Source organism: Mastigoproctus giganteus, chromosome 2 (assembly GCF_048544385.1).
Source record: "Mastigoproctus giganteus isolate SK-2022 chromosome 2, ASM4854438v1, whole genome shotgun sequence".
Classification (NCBI taxonomy): Eukaryota; Metazoa; Arthropoda; class Arachnida; order Uropygi; family Thelyphonidae; genus Mastigoproctus; species Mastigoproctus giganteus.
Window position 1 is genome coordinate 232,797,568 of NC_143576.1, and position 23,074 is coordinate 232,820,641.

The window sequence follows — 23,074 nt, forward strand, 5'->3', positions numbered from 1 at the left end:
AATAAGACTCTCTGATTTACTGGCCCACTCTATTTCTCTGTACAGTTTCTTATTATACTCATCAGAGTCATTAGGCCTATAGCACACTCCTACTCTCAATTTTGATCTCCCAATGCTTATGTCACACCAAACTGACTCAACACTGCACTGTCCAGCGATGTCGACTGGCTTCACTTCCTTGGATTTTATGTGTTTCTTAACTAATAGCATAACCCCTCCTCCCTTCCTATCCTGTCTATCCTTTCGGTACACATCGTACTCCCCAAATTCCAGTTCTGCATTCCTTATATCTGTGTGACACCACGTCTCTGAAATCCCAACAATATCTGCCTTTGATGTTTTGAGCAATACCTCAAATTCATCAAATTTATTTACTAGACTCCTAGCATTGGTGTACACGCAAGTATACATGCACCTGCTCTTCCTCTTAGCTACCCTAACACAACCCATGTGTTTACTTGTACCCCAATGATTCACAGCAGTCTCTGAAATATCCTGCATCTTATTTTCCAGGCTGCTGCTCATTCCAATAGAAGCAGTGCAAGAATCACTTCCACCTCTGCCAGTGGCTACTGTTAATCTATTAGTCCTTGTATCCCCGCAATCTAGCAGTTTTCCGACCTTTCTAACACTGCCTCGATAGCATCAGCAAACATTCTTGCACCCTTTCTATTTAAGTGTATCCCATCCCTGTAGAAGCAGTCTCTCCTGTTAACAAGTACAGACCAGGCTGAAAAAATTCTACCCCTTGAGCCCTGCACAATCTTTCCAGGGCCGAATTGATCGACAGGGCTCTCATCATATACTCCCTCCTATCGTGTCTGGGCAGAATTGCAGACACTTTCAAATTCAACCCTAATTCACGGCTTTTTTTTTATCAGTGACCTGTACTTGTTAAGTAATTTCGCCGGTCTCCTACTCTTAATATCATTAGTGCCAACATATACAACTATATCACTTTTTGTGCCCTTAAAAGATGATATCCGCTCTACAACGTCATCAACCTTTGCCCCTGGCAGACATACCCTGGTCCTGTTCCACCTATCCTTTTTACAAAGCATGTTTCCCGTTTCCCTGACAATAGAGTCACCAACAACTACTAGTTCCTTTGGGACCAGCGCATTCTGCCTTGGGGGCTGCTGCTGTGTTGCACAATGACCAAGTGCAAGCTCTGGCATTGGTGTGGGCAGCTGAGAGCTTGATGGGCCCCTCACTTGTAATCCTTCGAGGGCATCCACCCTGTCCTTCAAGCTCTCATATAGGCCCATAACAATGCAGAGTTGACGCCTGATTTCCTTACACTCCTTGCATCGCGCACGTACAAAGACATCCCCCATGGCAGTATCATGTCCCATACCTGACTGCTCCGCAAACATCAAGCAAATAGTGTATCTTAAAAGGCTGTGATTCAGAGGGCAACTGCCCCCCTCAGTTCTCCTCTGAGCCACAGCATTCCCATTAGCTTGAGCCTTTTGCTTTGCTGTTCTGGTTTGAGTCATGATTTCGATTTACTTTCAATAAAAATTTCAATTTCAGTACAAAATTAAATCCTAAACTTGTATCCCAACACAGTTATAACGCTATATTTATGTTTCAGTAACGAGTGTTATCTACGAAATCTACGAGTGTTATCTACGAAATATTTGTTTCAGTAACGAGCGTTATCTACAAAATATTTGTTTCAGTAACGAGTGTTATCTACGAAATCCCTTTATATAACTTCTGTATCAAGTTATGTATTAATTATTTATTTTTACTAATTATTTATATTACGTAACCTAAGTGGTTATATGTATAGTTAAAAGTACAATTTAATTGGCAATGAAGTTCGACAAGATTAATAGATTTTACTGATTAATTTTCGCGTAGCAATGGTGGCCATTTACGATCGGTAAACACGTGGATTTTATACCCTTTCCGATACTAAGTAATACCTACAAAATCTCTATCTAAGTTACTTTAAACTTAAGTACCGTAAATAGGAATATAAAGCTACTCTAGAAAATAAGTTAATATGTCAATTTAAACTAATAAAGCAGAAAATAAATCAGAAAAAACTTTTCTGTTCCAAGAGCGGCAGAAAGGCACGTCCGCACAGGCAACCCTCGTCCTCAGTCCTCCCACATTTGCCTTTGTCTTTTCTGTCTTTGTCTAGTCTAATAAAGGAGGTAGTGTTCTCGTATATTTTCTTCAAAATCATAATGTATGTGGTGTCTATGCCTTGTCTTTCTAGTGCCCGAAACATTGCCTTATGCTGCATGGAGTCAAATGCCTTTTCATAACCTACAAATGCCGGGTATAATCTTGTTTTATATTCATTTGTTTTCTCCAGATCCATAGTCGAGAATCCTGTCCTGAAGCCAGCTTGCTCTTTCGGTTGATTCTCGTCAAGTATTCTTTCTATCCATTACTAGATCCAAAATTATTAAACATTTTGAGAAACAGTGACAGAATATTTTTGGGATATGATTCCCATAAATTTAAAAGATTTACTATAGTGTTAAAATGTTTTAAATGTCTAGGATACAGCCACTACTCAAGCATGTGCACACACATAACTATGTTGTGTGGTCAGAGTGCTGAGGGGGCATGTGTTTTAAGATTGTAAACAGAAAGACAAGCCTTTATATTGTGTGAATTGTAAAAGGAAGGGGCGAGCTATTGACCATTCAGTGAGAGATGTCAGTTGCCCCGAATATAGAAGGACATAGGAATTAGCAAGGGCGAGAGAGGACGATGGATAATTTTAGAATTTTGAATAATGGTAGAGATTTAAATAATGGCAATGATAGTACGTATTTGAAGGTACTACAGCTGAATGGTAAAAGCATTAGTAGAGGCATTTGATGCAAGAAAGCAAGCTTATGCAGCATCAGCCAAAAAAAAAAAAAAAACCCACTTCCATTTCACCCCTCTGTTCGTTCAAAATACCTGTCCAGCTGAGCCTTAAACCTATTTAGGCTATCAACCTCCACGACAAGGGATGGAAGTCTGTTCCACCAACCAACCACCCGCTGGCTAAAGGCAAATTTCCGCACGTCTATCCTACATCTGTCCTTCCTCAATTTGAATTTATGCCCTCTCAGGTGATTATTCTGAGCTAGAGGAAGAATCCCATCAGCATTGAGCATGCTCAAACCATTCAAGGCTTTATACACCTCTATCAGATCACCTCGCTGGTGCCTAGTCTCCAGACACTGTAATTTGCAAAACTTAAGCCTTTCTTCGTAAGAGCACCCCTTTGTTCCATTCACTAATCTTGTTGCCCTTCTCTGTACTCGTTCCAGCAGCTCTACATCCTTCTTGGAATGAGGCCTCCAGACCTGTATACAGTACTCTAGGTGTGGCCTGACCATTGCCTTATACAAGGGAATAATCACCTCCTTATCCCAGCTGGAAAAATTCCTGTATATCATTGACAATACTCCATGAGCTACTCTTGCAGCCCGTCTGCACTGTCAGAGAACTTCATATCTGCCTGCACAACCACCCCCAAGTCTCTTTCATTCTCTACCACTGTTAGTGTAGTACCACAGAGTTGATACGTTGCTCTGGGGTTGCTGTTTCCCATGTGTAGTATTTTACATTTGTCAATGTTAAACTTCATTTGCCACCTCTCAGCCCATCTGCTCAACCTTTCCAGATCCTGTTGCAGCAGCATAGTGTCAGTAGTGTCCTTGACAACCCGGCCAACCTTTGTATCGTCTGCAAACTTGGACATTAAGCTTGATATACCATCATCAATATCATTTATAAATACAGAAAACAATAATGGACCCAACACTAAGCCCTGAGGGACTACTAATAACATTAGTCCACGATGAGCAGTGTCCATTGATTACCACTCTGTCTTCTCCCCCTCAACCACCCCTTTATCCATAGCAGCAATTTGCCTCCAATGTCACACTGCTCCAATTTGTGTAGCAGTCTTCCATGTGCCACAGTATCAAAAGCCTTTCTAAGGTCCAAGTATATAATATCAAAGCTATTCCCTGCATCCAGTTCTTTTGTGACTGCATCATAGTATCCAATCAAATTGGTCAGGCAAGATTTCCCCTTAACAAAAACATGCTGTGTCCGAGCTATAACTGAAGTCTTGTCTAAATGATCCTGCAGTGCTTCTTTAACCAGTGCCTCCATTAATTTTTCTGGAACAGAAGTTAAGCTCACAGGTCTATAATTACTTGTGTCAGCCTTTGATCCTCCTTTGTGAATTGGGGTCACATTTGCACATTTCCAGTCTGTGGGTACCTCCCCTGAGTCCAAGGAAGCTCTCATAATTATGGCTAAGGGTTTGCTTACTTCCTTTGCTGCCTCCTTTAATATAACTGGATAGATCCCATCCACCCCGGGTGCCTTTCTTGTGTCTATCTTCAACAACCTCTCCTCCACCTTACTCTCAGTTATTTCAAGATTCTGTAGCTTACTGCTAGAGTTGAATACACCTCTGGCATTCCCCTCGCTGAATAACTCCTCATGTGTGAATGTCGATGCAAAATATTCATTTAGTTTGTTAGCTACTTGGGCAGGATCATCAACAGATGACCCATCAATATCAAGTGGACCAATCTGATTCATCCCCTTCCTTCTAGAGTTTACATAAGTAAAGAACTCTTTGCTGTTTTTTTTTTTGCATCCCTTGCCAAGGATTTCTCGTAATCTGCTTTCGCCTGCCTAACCTCCTTTGTAACTTGGTTGCATATCAACTTGTATCTATCATAGGCTTCTGTGTCATGTGTTAATTTGTAAGTATCCCATGCATTTTTCTACTCTGCCATATGCCTCATTAGTTCATCTGACATCTATTTTGGCCTTAACCTTGAACAATATGTCTTAGTTGGTATGTAAAGCCTAGTAGCTTCCAAGATAAGTTCTTTGAATGCTTCCCATTTTGAATTTGCTGTTGGTAACATCATCAGTTGGTCCCACTGTATAGAATTTAAATAGTGTCTCAGTCCATCGTAGTCGCCTTTACGGAAGCAATAACCCTTCCCTTTACCCCTAATGGTAGTTACCTCTTTGAGTAAATCCCACTTCAGCACACTGTGATCACTGCCACCTAGTGGTTCATTTATCTGCAGATTCTTAATGCATGAAGAATCACTGCTAATAATCAAATCAAGAGTATTACTCCCTCTAGTTGCCTCCCGAACATGCTGATGTAGAAAACAATCATCCAATAAATCCACAAAAGCCCTGCTAGTGTGTGTGACCAGCCCCCAAATTCCAGTCAATATCTGGGAAATTAAAATCTCCCATTATAAGACTCTCTAATTTACTGGCCCACTCTATTTCCCTGTACAGTTTCTTATTATACTCATCAGAGTCATTAGGCCTATAGCACACTCCTACTCTCAATTTTGATCTCCCAATGCTTATGTCACACCAAACTGACTCAATACTGCACTGTCCAGCAATGTCGACTGGCTTCACTTCGTTGGTTTTTATGTGTTTCTTAACTAATAGCATAACCCCTTCCCCCTTCCTATCCTGTCTGTCCTTTCTGTAGACGTTGTACTCCCCAAATTCCAGTTCTGCCTCCCTTATATCTGTGTGACACCAAGTCTCTGATATCCCAACAATATCTGCCTTTAATGTTTTGAGCAATACCTCAAATTCATCAAATTTATTTACTAAACTCCTAGCATTGGTGTACACGCAAGTATACCTGCACCTGTTTCTATTCTTAGCTACCCTAACACAACCCATGTGTTTACTTGTACCGCAATGGCTCCCAGCAGTCTCTGAAATATTATGCATCTTGTTTTTCAGGCTTCTGCTCATTCTAATAGAAGCAGTGCAAGAATCTCTTTCACCTCTGCCAGTAGCTGCTGTCAATCTATTGGTCTTTGTCTCCCCCCAAGCTAGCAGTTTTCCGACCCAACTAACACTGCCTCGATAGCATCAGCAAATATTCTTGCACCCTTTCTATTTAAGGGTATCCCATCCCTGTAGAAGCAATCTCTCCTGTTAACAAGTACAGTCCAGGCTGAAAAAAATTCTACCCCTTGAGCCTTGCACATTCTTTCCAGGGCCGAATTGATCGATAAGGCTTGCTTTGTCCTAGTTCAATTAAGGGTTGTAGTCCATGATGAAAACTTTGATATTATATGCCTTCGGGAGCCTTACTCTATTCTGATTTCTAGTTGGGTAGAGCACAACAAAAGTATAAAGGCAAAATCTGCGACTGTAATTTTAAATAATAGCTTAAATGTTAACTTTTGCATGGGATGCATATAAATTATCAAGCGACTCAGAAGCCTATGGCAGATAGAAGCTAGTCTGTAATCAGATCACAAAGGAGGTTAGGCAGGCGAAGGCAGATTACAAGAAATCCTTGGCAAAAGATGCTAAGAAAAACAGCAAGGATTTCTTCACTTATATAAACTCTAAAACGAAGGGGATGAATCTGATTGGTCCACTTGACATCGATGGTTTGACTGTTGATGATCCTGCTCAGATAGCAAAGAAACTGAATGAGTATTTTGCATCTACATTCACACATGAGGAATTAAGGTTTGAAAATGGCAGAAGGTTATCAAATTGTAGCAGGATACTTAATGATTTTGTAATAACTGAGAGCAAAGTGAAGAAGAAATTGTTGAAGTTAAACATAAGAAAAGCACCTGGGGTGGATGGGATCTATCCAGTTTAGCATTAGCATTAGTAGAGGCATTTGATGCAAGAAAACAAGCTTATGCAGCATCAGCCAAACAAAAAAAAAAAGAAAAAAAGTAACATAAATAAAAAATAACCACTTCCACTTCACCCCTCTGTTCGTTCGAAATACCTGTCCAGCTGAGCCTTAAACCTATTTAGGCTATCAACTTCCACGACAAGGGATGGAAGTCTGTTCCACCTACCAACCACCCGCTGGCTAAAGGCAAATTTCCGCACATCTATCCTACATCTGTCTTTCCTCAATTTGAATTTATGCCCTCTCAGCTGATTATTCTGAGCAAGAGGAAGAATCCCATCAGCATTGAGCATGCTCAAACCATTCAAGGCTTTGTACACCTCTATCAGATCACCTTGCTGGTGCCTAGTTTCCAGACACTGTAATTCGCAAAACTTAAGCCTTTCTTCCTAAGAGCACCCCTTTGTCTCATTCACCAATCTTGTTGCCCTTCTCTGTACTCGTTCCAGTACAGAGAAGGGTACAACCTTCTACAACCTTCTTGAAATGAGGCCTCCAGGCCTGTATACAGTACTCTAGGTGTGGCCTGACCATTGCCTTATACAAGCGAATAATCACCTCCTTATCCCTGCTAGAAAAATTCCTATATATCATTGACAATACACCATGAGCTACTCTTGCAGCCTGTCTGCACTGCTCAGAGAACTTCATATCTGCCTGCACAACCACCCATAGGTCCCTTTCATTCTCTACTACTGTCAGTGTAGTACCACAGAGTTGATACGTTGCTCTGGGGTTGCTGTTTCCCATATGTTGTACTTTATACATTTGTCAATGTTAAACTTCATTTGCCACCTCGAAGCCCATCTGCTCAACCTTTCCAAATCCTGTTGCAGCAGCATAGTGTCAGTAGTGTCCTTGACAACCCTGCCAACCTTCGTATCGTCTGCAAACTTGGACATTAAGCCTGATATACCATCATCAATATCATTTATAAATACAGAAAACAATAAAGGACCCAATACTGAACCCTGAGGGACTCCACTAATAACATTAGTCCACGATGAGCAGTGTCCATTGATTACCACTCTCTGTCTTCTCCCCCTCAACCACCCCTTTATCCATAGCAGCAATTTGCCTCCAATGCCACACTGCTCCAATTTGTGCAGCAGTCTTCCATGTGCAACAGTATCAAAAGCCTTTCTAAGATTCAATTATATAATATCAAAGTTATTCCCTGCATCCAGTTCTTTTGTGACTGCATCATAGTATCCAATCAAATTGGTCAGGCAAGACTTCCCCTTAACAAAACCATGCTGTGTCCTAGCTATAACTGAAGTCTTGTCTAGATGATCCTGCAGTGCTTCTTTAACCAGTGCCTCCATTAATTTTCCGGGAACAGAAGTTAAACTCACAGGTCTATAATTACTTGTGTCAGCCTTTGATCCTCCTTTGTGAATTGGGGTCACATTTGCACATCTCCAGTCCATGGGTACCTCCCCTGAGTTCAAGGAAGCTCTCATAATTATGGCTAAGGGTTTGCTTACTTCCTTTGCTGCCTCCTTTAATGTAACTGGATAGATCCCATCCACCCCAGGTGCCTTTCTTGTGTTTATCTTCAACAATTTCTCCTCCGCTTTGCTCTCAGTTATTACAAGATTCTCTAGCTTACTGCTAGAGTTGAATACACCTCTGGCATTCCCCTCGCTGAATAACTCCTCATGTGTGAATGTCGATGCAAAATATTCATTTAGTGTGTTAGCTACCTGAGCAGGGTCATCAACAGTTGACCCATCGATATCAAGTGGACCAATCTGATTCATCCCCTTCCTTCTAGAGTTTACATAAGTAAAGAACTCTTTGCTGTTTTTCTTCGCATCCCTTGCCAAGGATCTCTCGTAATCTGCCTTCGCCTGCCTAACCTCCTTTGTAACTTGGTTACAGATCTGGAAACATCATTCAGCAACAGACACAAACAGTAAGAAGTCTGCAGTGTGTTTATTATGAAATTATTTTTACCTATTTTTTTTTATTAATTTTTACTTATTTTTTTTTACTAATTTTTACTTATTTTTTAAACATACTTTTTTTTTATACTTGAATAATAAATTTATACTTAATAAACTGTATAAATATACGGGGTTGGTACTTGACTTGACTTTCTCCAGTCCAACTTTCCTAACAGTGAGGTAATTTTCCTTGGTGATTTTGATGTTCACAACTCCAGCTGGCTTCCGTTTTCTAGTCACACCGACCCAGCAGGTCAAGATGCTGAGGCTTTGGCAATTACTAATGACCTAGCACAGATTGTTCATTTACCTACAAAAATACCGGACAATCCTAATCATATAGCCAATACGCCTGATCTTTTTCTCACAAACACAACCTTTCTAAGTACACGGTTGAAGTGAGAGGTCCTTTAGGCACTTCAGATCACAACTTGGTGATTGTCTCTTCTCCAATGGAACCTTTATCTCATGGCTATTCCCAACCTCGTGTTGTTTGGCATTACAAGAATGCAAAATGGGATGACCTGCGAGACTTCTTTTCTTCTTTTCCTTGGTCGGATTACTGTTTCAAAACTTCTGATGTCAACGTTTGCTCAGATCGTGTCAGTGAAATTATTCTTGCAGGAATGGAATCCTTTATCCCACACTCCACTTTAAAATCTCGTCCCTTATCTAAACCTTGGTTTTCCAATAAATGTTCTAAGGCTGTTCAAGAGAAGAATGTTGCATATCGTAATTGGCTTGTTTCTAATTCTTCAGTTTCATTTTCTGCCTACACCAAAGCTCGCAACAACTGTAAAGCAGTTATTAATCAGTCCAAACTAGAGTTTGAACAGACTAAAAGTAGAAAACTTGCTTCTTGCAATAATGGTAGCGGAGCATTCTGGTCTCTTGCCAAAGATATTGGCCGCAACTTTTGCCCATCTCTGCTCCCACCTCTGTCAAAACCAGATGGTTCTGTTGCCACTTCAGCCAAGGATAAAGCTGACCTGCTAGCATCCCATTTTTCTTCCAGCTCATGTATTAATGATCTTGGTAAAACACCTCCCACCATTCCCAACACGCTCCATTCAATGCCTCCTGTGGTCTTCCATCAAAAGGATATCAGAAGGATTTTGATGAATCTTGATACTAAGAAAGCTCTAGGTCCTGATGGTATTTCTCCACTTGTTCTCAAAACCTGTGCTCCTGAACTTACTCCTATTCTTTGCTGCCTTTTTTCACTTTCTTATTCTAAAGGTGTTTTTCCTTCTGCTTGGAAATTTGCTCGTATCCAGCCAGTTCCTAAAAAGGGTGACAAATCCCTCCCATCCAATTATCGTCCCATTGCAATTACTTCTACTCTTTCTAAAGTAATGGAGAAATCAATTAACCGCCAACTCTTAAACTACCTAGAAACCTTCTGTCTGATCAACGATTGACAGTATGGATTCCATCAGTGTCGATCCACTGGTGATATTCTGGCTTATGTTACCCATTTATGGACTAATTCAATGGAAAGGTTCAGTGAAACACAAGTAGTTGCTCTTGACATCTCAAAGGCTTTTGATCGTGTTTGGCATAAAGGTCTTCTAAACAAGCTTCCATCTTATGGTTTGCCAACTGTTTTTGGTAATTGGTTATCCAGTTTTCTCTCTGATCGCTCACTGAGGGCGATGGTACATGGCTCTCTGTCTTCTAACTTCTCCACTAATGCCGGTGTCCCCCAAGGTTCAGTTCTTTCCCCCACTCTTTTTCTTTTGTATATCAATGACCTTCTTCCATTGACTGGAAATCCCATCCATAGTTTTGCCGTTTATAGCACATTGCATTCAACTTTCCATTTTGAGAAACCTTGTCCTGCTCAATCAGCTTCAACTTCTCGAAAATCTGCTACCAATTCCTTAAATGCCGATCTTCAGGTAATTCTGCAGTAGGGCAAAGACAACTTAGTTGATTTCAACCCTTCTAAAACTCAGTCTTGTCTTATATCTCGCAAAAAGGATTCTTCTGCTCCTGTGCATATCTTTAGTGACACTCCGATTTCTAGGCAAAATGATATATCTCTTTTGGGGATTACCTTGACTTCTAATCTCTCTTGGCAGAAGCACATTACAAATATTGCTTCCTCTGCATCTAAAAAACTTGGTTTCCTCTTTCGCTCTCGGCATTATTTTTCTTCCAAACAGCTGCTCACTCTGTATAAATCACAAATCCGCCCTGCCATGGAATATTGTTCCCACATCTGGGGTGGTGCACCCAAAACCTCTCTCAGGCTTCTTGATTCCATTCAGAAGAGGGCAGTTAGGTTAATTAATGATTCATCTCTAATAGTCTCTCCAATCACTTTCTCATAGACGTACTGTTTCTGCTGCATGTGTCTTCTACAGATACTTCCATGGGCACTGTTCTTCTGAACTGGCTTCTATAATTCCCGCTCTCTCTTTCAAAACAGTCCAAACACGTGCTGCCACCAGCCAACATCCATTTACTGTCCAACTTCAAACCCACAGAACCAACTTTTCATCTCCTCCTTTAATTCATTCAACTGTCGTTTTCTGGAACAACCTTCCTTCATATGTATTTCCTGAAAATTACAATCTACAGAAGTTCAAGTCCAATGTCAACAAATATCTTCTTTCGTCTTGTCAACCTCCAACCCAAGCACGGTTCTAGCATTAGCATTAGTAGAGGCATATGATGCAAGAAAGCAAGCTTATTCAGCATCAGCCAAAAAAAAAAAAAAAAAACCCCCACTCCCATTTCACCCCTCCGTTCGTTCGAAATACCTGTCCAGTTGAGCTTTAAATTTGTTTAGGCTATCAACTTCAACAACAAATGATGGAAGTCGGTTCCACCAACTGCGGGCCAAAGGCAAATTTCCGCACATCTATCCGACATCCGTCCTTCCTCAATTTGAATTTATGCCCTCTGAGGTGATTATTCTGAGCAAGATGAAGAATCCCATTGGCATTGAGCATGCTCAAACCATTCAAAGCCTTATACACCTCTATCCGATCACCTCGCCGGTGCCTAGTCTCCAGACTCTGTAATTTGCAAAACTTAAGCCTTTCTTCGTAAGAGCAACCCTTTGTTCCATTCACTAATCTTGTTGCCCTTCTCTGTACCCGTTCCAGCAGCTCTACATCCTTCTTGAAATGAGGCCTCCAGACCTGTATAGAGTACTCAAGATGTGGCCTAACCATTGCCTTATACAAGGGAATAATCACCTCCTTATCCCTTCTAAGTACTATAGGTTCTAATACCTCTCGTGTTTGAGATTCACATAAAAAAAAAAAAAAAAACTGGACTCCCAGTAGATGGTTTTCATGAATTTTTTTTTTATTTCGCTCGTCATCTATCACATAGGCTATATGCTTTTGTTTTTTTTGTTTTTTTCTGAAAAATAACATACAGCATACATTAATCATAAATATTCTTTCGTGTACGCATGAATGAAAGCAGAATAAAAGAAATTCACAAAGTCATATATTTCTTCAAAGTGATTGATAGGAAAGGTCATGTGATACTGTTGAATTGACAAGCGAACATCATTGAGTAGACGGTACCAACAATTCACAATATGGCCAGCGCAGCAAAGTTTGCAGTGTATGTATCGGCAAGAGCTGCAGTCGAGTAATTTTTACAATTGTGGAAAGAAAGAAAATTTTTACGATGTCGAAGAGAAAGTGTTTAAGTATTAATGATAAAGCAAAGATTGTTATGATATTGACCAGGGTTTTAAAAAAAAAGATGTTGCAGAGAAATATGGCATACCTGCAAGCAGTTTATCTATTGATTGATCTAAAATTGATAGAAAATCGATTTTAAATGCAATTGAAGGAGGAGCAGACAAGAAGCGAATTAAGTTGTGTATATACGAAGATGTTGATAGAGCTGTTCTAAAGTGGATGCAAATGATATGTGAAAAGAATATCCCAATATTGGGCCTAATAATTAAGCAACAAGCTCTGAAATTTGCACAGTCCCTTGGACATACAGAATTTAATGCAAGCACTGGGTGGCTAGATAAATTTAAGAAGTGAATTGTTTCGAATTGAAGCAAATAAATTTCAGTGAATAAATTTAAGAAGCGAATTTTTCCACAGAATTGTGGAAAAGGTTATTTGTGGAGAAAGTGTTAATGTAAGTAAAGAAGATTGCAACAGTTGGAGGAAAAACCTTATAGAAGATTTTGGAAGAATATGAGTGTAAGGATGTTTTTAATGCCTATGAAATGGGTTTATTCTTTAAATGTTTGCCGAATAGAATACTTGCTTTTAAGGATGATAAATGTTTTGGCGGAAAACAAAGCAAAGAAAGAATCACTGTGCTAGTTGGAGCAAATAGTACAGGAAGTGAAAAATTAAGACTTTTAGTCATTGTAATATCAAAAAACCCAAGATGTTTTTGAGGCACAAAATCTTTGGAAGTTGACTCTACACCTTTAATAAAAAAGTGGATGACAAGTGATATTTTTGAAGAATCGATATTAAAACTAGACAAGCGTATAACAAAAGAAAAAAGGAAAATCGTGTTGGTAACTGACAACTGTCCAGCACAACCTGCCAGTATTTCTGCCAAACTTAAAAGTGCGAAGTTGTTGTTTTTACCACCAAACATAATGTCAAAACTCCAGCCAATGGACCAAGGCATTATTAAAAATTTTAAATTTCATTATCGAAAGAGAATAATAATGAAGATTGTCAATGCGTCAATCAATTGTCGATAGAAACTTGGAGGTTACAATTAACCTTAAAGATTGCATCTCTGAACTGGCAAAAGTTTGGACAAATAATGTCACCAAATACACTATTCAAAATTGTTTTTTGAAAGCGGGATTTGAAGTTGAACAACAACTGGACAAACAAGATGAACTGCCCCTTTCACAACTGAAAAACTTTTGGACATTATTAGAATCGTCCGGAAACATCGAAAATGAAATAACACTGGATAGTTATGTTTATGTAGATCAAGGTCTGACTACAGCAGAACATCCAAATGAAGATGAAATACTGCTGAACAGTGTTAGACATGACCATGATCACGAAGAAATTAACAATGACGCTGAAGATGCATCAGAACAACCCGTAGAAAAGCCAACTCGCGAAGAAATGATTAACACTTTTAAAACAGTTCGTATGGGTCTACAGTTTTCTCTGAGAAACAGACATTTTTTAATTGTACTGTGCAAACGAAAATTACAGATTTTTTTTTTTTAATTTGTGATACTTACCGGCGAAAATTGTGTAAACGTGTGTGAAAATTGTGTGAAACTTTAAATAAGTGTTTTTGAAATAAAATACATTAAAAATAAATGTATTTTCATTTTCTAATTAGATAACAATTTCTAATAAAAAAGATATTCTCCGTATAACGAAATTTCTCAATAACGAATTTTTCGCTGGATTTATCGAATTCATTATAGGGAAGTTCGACTATATATAAAAAATAAATTAGTCAAAATCCAAATATTATTATTATGCGCTCCACTACATACGCTTATTACAAATCTGTTGAACCATGTGACTATTCTTGTCGTCGCACAGTCGCTAGGCTTGTCCAGTGAAAATGCATGCAGTTACGTTGTGGAAGGCATGTGTATGTGTTGAATTCTTATTTAGCTTACTTAATATTAATAACTGCACAGTACTTATACGTTAATTTAATAATCTTCGATTTAAAATTAGTACTACGAAAAAGAGCAAAACGTGTCATTTTCATCAAGGGTGGGAACTAGAATACTTTTTTGTAATGATAAAAGAAAAATGTTGTTTGATTTGCAATGATTCCGTGGCTATACCCAAAAAAAGGAAATTTATAAAGGCACTTCAATCCACTGATTAGTAGTAATTCTGCATATAAACATCAATTTTTGGCAATGGCTAAAAAAAAAATCCGATCATTTTGCAAACATATCCTGTTTTTGAATTTAATAGTGAGAAATACGTTTCTGAAATTGAGAACGTTGTGAATAATTTTGAAACCAGATTCAGTGATTTTAAAACAATTGAAGGAATTGTTCAATATATTTCTTATCCATTTAATACGAAACAAATTGCAGAGAAAAAAAAAAAAAAACACGCTGAGATTTTTCACACGGAGAAAATATTACTTGAAAATTAAATCATTACATTGGAAATGATGTCTTCCTAAAAGCCAAATCATCAGAAGAAGACTTTTGGAAATATGTTTGCCAAGTAAAGTACCCAAATGTGAAAAAAAAATGTAGTTTTAAATTCCTGTTTTGGTTCCACATATCTATGTGAATCTGCCTTTTCGTATTTGAAACAAACAAAGAATCGCTCTACTCTTAAGGACTTGCATACAGAAGATTCTTTACAATTGGCCTTATCACAGTATATCCCTGATTTTGAAAGCTTGGCAGATGACATGAAGACACAAACTTTGCATAAATTAAAATTTTAAATACATATGAATTTAAAATAAGAATTCCAAAATTGTATTTAATTTTAAAATTTATAAACAACATTTTTCAATATGTGTTGATGAACTTATTTAACCATGTGCAACGAAATTTTTGAGATGGTAGATCAACCCACATTTTGAAGAAAAAAAGTAGATCACATCACAAATTAAGTTGGCCACCCCTGCTTTAGATGATATGATAGTGGCGAGGAAGCTTATGGTTCACAATCAACCTGGGGAGGAGTTCATCTTTTGGACAGTAAATGGTGAATCAAACATAAACGTAACTCTTGCAAACTCAATTGGCGTTAGATTTTTCTGTGGATGGAAAGTCAAATCTGATTGGGTATTGAGTGACCATTGTGTGATATTTTATGAAATCAATACACATAGGAAAAACAGTGTTCCCTTGAATCAATTATGGCACTTTGCTGTTCAGCATGCAAACTGGGATAACTTTGAGAGAAGTCTTCAGCAGGCAATGTTTGCAATTTCTGAGTCATCTAACATGACAGGTGAGAACTCTGGGATTTTGCAAAACTTATCTATGATGAATGTGTAGCTGCTATGAAATGGAAGATCAGTTAAGTGGTGGGCACCTCAGCTTACTCTATTGAAAAAACAGGTTAATAAGGTTAGGAAGCAATTTCAGAGGAGCAAACATAGGGAAAGTGCCTTGGAAGTTATTCAATTAAAGAAAGACTATCAAAGCCTTTGTAACAAGTATGTCCATGCTATCACTAAATAGAAATATGACTGCTGGAAAACTTTGGTGAAAACAGCAGGAAATAATGACCCTTGGGGATTGGTTTATAAAATTTGTGCTGGCAAATTCAGAGCAGCTGCTAGTGTTATATATTCTATTGGCAGGGGCACCACTGAGACATGTAGGTGGGAAGATTTCATGAGTGCAATCTTTTATCACCTTATAGGTAATGATAATATGGCTGATAACCCAAGTGTTAATCTAGAACATCGTCATATGCATGCATTGAATGAGTCGTATGGTAATGATATTGAAGAATTACCCTTTACCCTTGATGAACTTCTCACCATTGTTAATAAGTCCATTAAAAATAACAAATGTCCAGGTATGGACCTACTGGAGGGGGAGGTAATCAAAAAGTTCTCTAATCTTTATTCGAACGAGTTGTTACAAGTTTTTAATAACTGTCTAAGAGATGGTGTATTTCAGTCTCCCTGGAAGGATGCACTGCTCAAGATTATCCTAAAATCTCCAACCAAGCCAACCAGTTCACCTGTTTCATATAGACCTATGCACTGCTTCCTGGTCCTGGAAAAGTTTATGAGAAGCTTTTAGCCATGCAGATTGTTATCTACCAAAGAAGTAATATTAGCGTTTCTAACAAATAATATGGCTTCATTCCTGGTGTAGGTATTGAGGATGCGCTTCATTCTTCAGTTTGCAATGTTCGGGAATCGAATTATACCTTGGAAATTTTTGTAGACTTTGCTGGTGCTTTTGATTCTTTTAATATTTTCTCTATAACTAAAGATTACTTTAGGGATTGCACAGTAATGGTTAAGTCAAATTTTGGATCAATTATGCATTGTGTGACTCGAAGCTGTCTGCAGGGATCTGTCTTTGGTCCTTTAATGTGGAAATTAGTTTTGGAAGATTGGCTCAAGAGATAATTTGACCACTCACACACAATAGCTTATGCAGATGATATGGTAATACTTGTGTGTGCAGAAACTCCAGAAAGGAGCTTGAAATGAGGTCTGATTGCATATTGAAAGAATTATGCAAATGGTGTAATTTACATAGGTTGACAATCTCTACATCCAAAACTAAAATCATGATGTTGAAGGTCAATTGGCTCTTAGTAGACCTCTGCTCATAAGGTTGAATGGTATTTCCTTACAGCAGGTGCTAATGATTAAATACTTGGGAATATGTATTGCTAGTGGCTTGAACGTTATCTAGCATATTAACTATATATCAGAGGTGGTGAAGAAATTTATTGCAATGATCTTAAGAATAACGTGGGTGGAATGGGGGATAAAGGGGAAAGCACTTTGTTTTATTTATGATTGTATTTTTCTGCCGATTGTTATGTATGATGCATCAATTTGGGTTGACCATGCAATCAAAGTAAGTAACACCAGAAAGCTCTATTCCAGGAGTGGCCAACTTAATTTGTGATGCAATCTACTTTTTTCCTTCAAAATGTGCCGCGATCTACCATCTCAAAAATTTAATTGCACAAGGTGCACAAATCGAGCAAAGACTACATTTAAAATTCGTCGTGATCGACCGAAATTAAATCCGCGATTGACTCGCTGGCCACCCCTGCTCTATTCTATACATCAAGTTATGTTACTCAAAATGGTTATGGCCTATAGAACAGTTTCCACAGAAGCTTTGCAAGTGTTAGCTGGAAAAATTCCACTTGATTTGCAGTTAGTGTTTAGAAGCCTATCCTTTTATTTGAGAAGAGGTATAAAATCTGAGTTGCTGGGCATTGAAATTATCACTTCAAGTGACTTGAGAAATGAAAAGAAGAGGATCTGGAAGTCCCTTTTACAAAAATGGCAAAACAGATGGAATTGTTCAGAAAAAGGTAGAATAACATTCATTCAAATTTTTCCCTTATGTTAATGGTGTGAATTATATTAGACCGATCTGATTAGTACCAATTTTACATTGTATATTCTTACTAACAGGCCACAGATCATTTTTTGCTAAACTGAATAGTCTTGGAATCATAGCAAGATGTAACTGTATATGTGGTGATCTGAAAACATGGAAAATGTTGTGTTTAATTGTTGTGTTTAATTGGAATATGCTGATTTGCGATTGGATTTACTGAATAATGTTGATAATGTAACTCGTCTGGTGGATGGGATTGAGCCAGTACTTGTTAAAACAAGCAAGGGAAAATTTTATTGGCTTTCAAAATTTTGCAAATTCAGTTTTCTTGAGAAGGAATATACTTTTGCAATTGGAATAGTTAAGAGTTCAATAATGGTTGAATTGGTGGACTGTACCCTCTTCTTTACATGGAACAGCATGTTATTTTTTACATAGGAACAGAGAAAATTCTTTGCAGAGATGGACAGGATGTTAGTACTCTGTTTCCTTAATGGGTGGATGTCCACTTCTGCTCCTGCCAATGCAGTTGGCAAGCGGCCCTAGTTGTTTTTCTTGGAGTGTTTTCTTAGTTGTTTTTCTTTATCCTGCAATAGTACCTTCTTCCAGTTTGATTTTGCTGGTTAATATGAGTAACTTCTGTTGAGCTCTCTGACTGCTGGTAGATGGCTGTTCATTGAACTCTATCTTTTGGAGATTACCAGCGATGATCAGTCTCTAGGAAGTGATGCTTGTACTCATCTGTGGACAGTGTCTCTTTATCAGTTTCTGTTGTAGCCTAGTCCAGGTTGTTGTGCTGTAGCTGAGGGAATGACCATTGCACAGTGTAGTTAATTTGTATTGTTGATAATTGTACACTGTACTATACCATTTCTATACGTATGGCGGATTTGCTAGTTTTCTGGCTTGGGGTCGCTTTATTCAATAAACAAAAAAAAAAAAAAAAAAAAAAAAAAAACAGATGTATTCAGTTGCTACCCAAGAGCTATCCTTCTACCTTGTTTCCCTCTACTGCCCACCAGCAGGTGATATTCAAGAAGCCCTAAACCTACTTGAGGACTGCCACAGCAGAATGGGACATGCCAACCTAGACAACAGATTCTAATGCAAATCCCATCTGTGGCACAGTAACCAAACTAATTCTCGAAGCATCCTCCTTGAGGACTTCATTCTGGCCCACAACTGGACGGTACACAATGAAGCTGGTAAACCCTACACTTTCTGCAATGTGCATGGGGAGTCCAACATTGACCTCACTTTAACCTCACCCCAGTTTCTAATCACATTGCAGAGTGGGACATGCTTACAGACATTTCTAACAGTGACCACCATGCCATCTCCTTCACTATCATAGCTGCAACACCAAAGAACAATGACAACAATCTGGAGAACCTTAGCAGATTCTCAATCCAAAACATTAATTGGGCTAAATTTAGAGTATCTCTGAACCTTGACTTCAAAGCGACAGCTCCAAACCTTAACAACTTCTCTGCAGCTGAATATGCTTGTTACGTACAGTCATCCCTCTTAGGAGCCACTGAATATGCTGCCAAACGAAAGAAAGTCCACACTTCTCATACTCCTTGGTGGACACAGGAACTTACTGATCTCTGAAAGCAAACACATGTGGCATGGAGAGCCTTTCAAAGGTGCAGGCACTGGCCTGATCCTGATGCTCTCAAGCAAGAGTACAAGGAAAAGAGAAAAATCTACCATAAAGCCATCGCAGAGAAAAAAATTAAGGTCTTGGACAATTGGTTTCCCAAGTTTATGAGACCCCAGGCAACACTGGTCCCTGGGGTCTCATAAACAAGATCTGTAGGAACAAAATTATCTGCCCAAATATATACAACACAGTGCAATATCAAAACGATGAAACTTATGACTGGCACTCAACAGTTGATAAAATCATTGAACACATCTTTCCCAAAGATGATCCCAATCTTGACAATATGCATCAAATTCAAATAGACAATGCCACTTACGAAGGTACCCTGGACATTGATCTTTTCACTGCTACTGAACCTGGTGCTATGGTGGGTGGCCAAGTTGAATCCTAAAAGTGTCCAGGCCCTGACCTGGTAGAAAATGCAGTCATCACCAGATTTCATGAGCTCTACTCTAATATTTTGTTAAATCTTTACAAGTGCCTCTGGGAAGGCATATTCCCCAATTTCTGGAAGCAGGCACTGCTTAAAATTATTCAAAAACCAGGAAAATGGTTTTTGAATAATTGGGCATTTCAACTTTGGGCATCTCAAGGCCTGCTCACAGGCCTTGAAATACCCAAAGCAGCCAACACAGTTGCTCAGGTATTGGCTACTCACATTTCAGGCTCTGTTTACACAGATTCTGTAGTCAAGCCAGAGACAATTTGCAGAGATGGACCCAAGTCCTGGAACCACTACAAACAGGCCACATACATAAATGTCATTGAGTGTGCATATATGTATTTCTTTTACTTTGAGTCTTTGAGAGTTTTGTTGCATTCTACAATTTTGTAAGAGAAGCTCCATTTTCTGCTTGAGTTTCTTACACAGGTTCGAATTATTATAAATTCGAGCGTTTCTGTTTATGTATTTTTGTAAATAAATAAAAAAATCCCTCCTCCACACAGTGCACTCTGATCCTATGACTTTCTTCCCCCCTCCCCACACTACCATCACAACTTTTTGCCTGGTGGATCCTACTAGCACAAACTTTTTACTTTTCCTTAAGAGCCTCCCTCAAGGTGAGGATGGGCTCCTCCACAGAGCACCCACTACCCCTCTAACTTCCTATTTCCAGGTGGACAGCCTTCCTATTGTCCACTTTAATCTCCTTCATTTGTTCCGTCCATCTTCACTGTCACCCTCTTTCATGTTTTCCTCTTCTAGCATTTTTCCCTCTAAGGCCTTCCCCAGCAAGCTCAGGCATAGTCCAGGATTTGCCCCTGTCAGAGAACTTTCTACCTGTAATACACCTGAGTGCCTCCGAAAGGCCAGGATGGGCAATGTGGGGCCCCATTGGGGACCTCTGGCTAAATGCTGGAGTAACAACAGGCCAACACCACACTACCCAAACTAACACTAAAACTTACACTACCTCTGGCATTTACAGAATTTTAGTGTCACAATGTATATTATGTGGGTTGTAGGAGGAACCCCCAGTGCCACTTGATAATATACACAATATCCTTTCTGTATACAGTGTACTCCCCATATTCAAATTCTGCATTGCTTATATCTGAGTGACACCAAGTCTCTGATATCCCTACAATGCTGCAATGACTTGACCAGCCTTTCAAATTTATCAACTTTATTTATCTATGCTCCCAGCACTGGTATACACGCAAGTATACTTGAACCTGTTATTACTCTTAGTTACCCTAACACAGCCCATGCATTTCCTTGTTTCATGATGGCCCACAGTAGGCCTTGAAATGCCCAGTACCTTGCTTACCAGGCTGCTGCCTATTCCAATAGAAGCAGTTGAAGAATCACTTTCACTTCTGCCTGCAGCTATTGTTAATCTATTAGTCTGTGTATCCTTTCCCCAAGCTAGCAGGTTTCCTATCGACCTAAGACTGCCTTGACAGCATTAGCAAAATATTCTTGTAACCTTTATATTTAAATGAATCTCATCTCTGTATAATTTATTTATTATTATTATTATTTTTGACTGATGCTGTGTAAGTTTACTTCCTTGCATCATCTGCCAATACTAATACCTAAAATAAAGCATTTGCCAATATTAATTTTCTGCTAAAACAAAGCATTTGTCAAATTCATTGCAATATTAGTAATGTATATTTAAAATTATTGGAATCAATCTGACTAAAGCCAGCTGGCAAAAAGAAGCAAATGCTCAACACACAATTATCTTAAAAAAATAAAACAATCATGTTTCAAAAATAAATACACTCACTGAACAGGATCCTTAGGACTAGGTTTCCTTCTTCCACCCTTAGCATAGCTAGGATCAAGCAGGGTGTGTTCCCAAATAGAATTAGCACCACTATTATATAAAGAATGAACCATCTATAAAAAAATTACAGCAATTATTATAAACTGCTGTTATTACAAAATTAGCATCTTCATATGATCTTGTAAAATTAACATCAGAATCTATAAAGAACACACTATGATTACTGAGAAAACTAAAATTCAAGGTCATTTCAAATATTACAACAAAATTCAACAATATACACTTTTATCTTAAATTTTTTGAAATTTTCCTCAGATCTGTTATTTATTTCAGTTATTTCAGTTATTTTCAGTTACACCTAGAATTGGCAGCTAGTTTTCAGTATGTTACCAAAAAGAAAAGCAAGTGGCTCAGAGAAATGTGGTAGTTCAAAATACAAATATGGTGCTATCTATTGTGAAAAAGGTTGTACAGGTAGGACCCATTTTATGATATGGTTAGGTTCCAGCAAAACGGTCGTAAAATGAAAATTCGTAAAACAAGACCAAATTATAATGTAATTGAATGAGATAGGTTGCAAAATTCCCAAAATTTTTCCAAGTATCCATTAATATTTTTGTTCTTTATAAATAATTAAATATTTTAAACATTTAATGCACATGTTTTATTTATACTTATATATAAATTAATTAACAAAATAAAATTTTACTTTGGACCTGTGGACCAATTGAGTACGTATTTACTCAAGTAATGATTCCACTACCCGTTTCGTCCACATTAAAAACTAAATCAGGGTGGTACTAGTTGCCTTCGTCTATTAAGCGTTTAAATTCAGAAGGATACTCTTCCACCACTGCAACATCAGCACTAGCAGCCTCACCAGACACTTTCACATTATGAATTTTACAACAGTTTTTAAACTGATAAAACCACCCTTTGCTGGCTGTAAATGTTTCAGTGCTACCAGACTCCTCACATATTTCGTCAAATAATGACTTTGCCTTGTCCAGAATTACCACCTGTGTAACAGGAATGTTATTTTGGTTCATATCATCAACCCACAACACTAACAATTTCTCCATTTTTTCCATTGTCTCACTGCATGAATAAGTTGTTCTGGAGGATGACACACTTGTTATCCCTGTGTGTGCACGCTTTATTTTATCAACATTGTTCATAAAGCCTTGAATGATTTGAGCATGCTCAATGCTGATGGGATTCCTCCTCTTGCTCAGAATAATCGCCTAAGAGGGCATAAATTCAAATTGAGGAAAGACAGTTGTAGGATAGATGTGCAGAAGTTTGCCTTTAGCCAGTGGGTGGTTGACTGCTGGAACAAACTTCCATCTGTCGTAGAATTTGATAGCTTAAATAAATTCAAGGCAGAACTTGACAAACATTTGGAGTGAGGAGATGGGTTAAATAAGGGTTTTTTTTTTTTTTTTTGGCTGATGCTATATAAGCTTGCTTTCTTGCATCATGTGCCCTTGCTAATGCTGG

General features: G+C 38.4%; 1 protein-coding gene across 2 annotated transcripts in view; it reads right to left on the reverse strand.

The window, feature by feature from the left end:
* Positions 1-23,074, reverse strand: part of Git (ARF GTPase-activating protein GIT1) — a 421,403-nt gene that overhangs the window by 327,698 nt on the left and 70,631 nt on the right. For both annotated transcript variants that reach the window (XM_090369031.1, XM_090369030.1), the window contains exon 3: positions 21,575-21,687. In XM_090369031.1, coding sequence (XP_090225157.1) covers positions 21,575-21,687 — 113 coding nt within the window. The remainder of the gene's footprint in view (positions 1-21,574; positions 21,688-23,074) is intronic.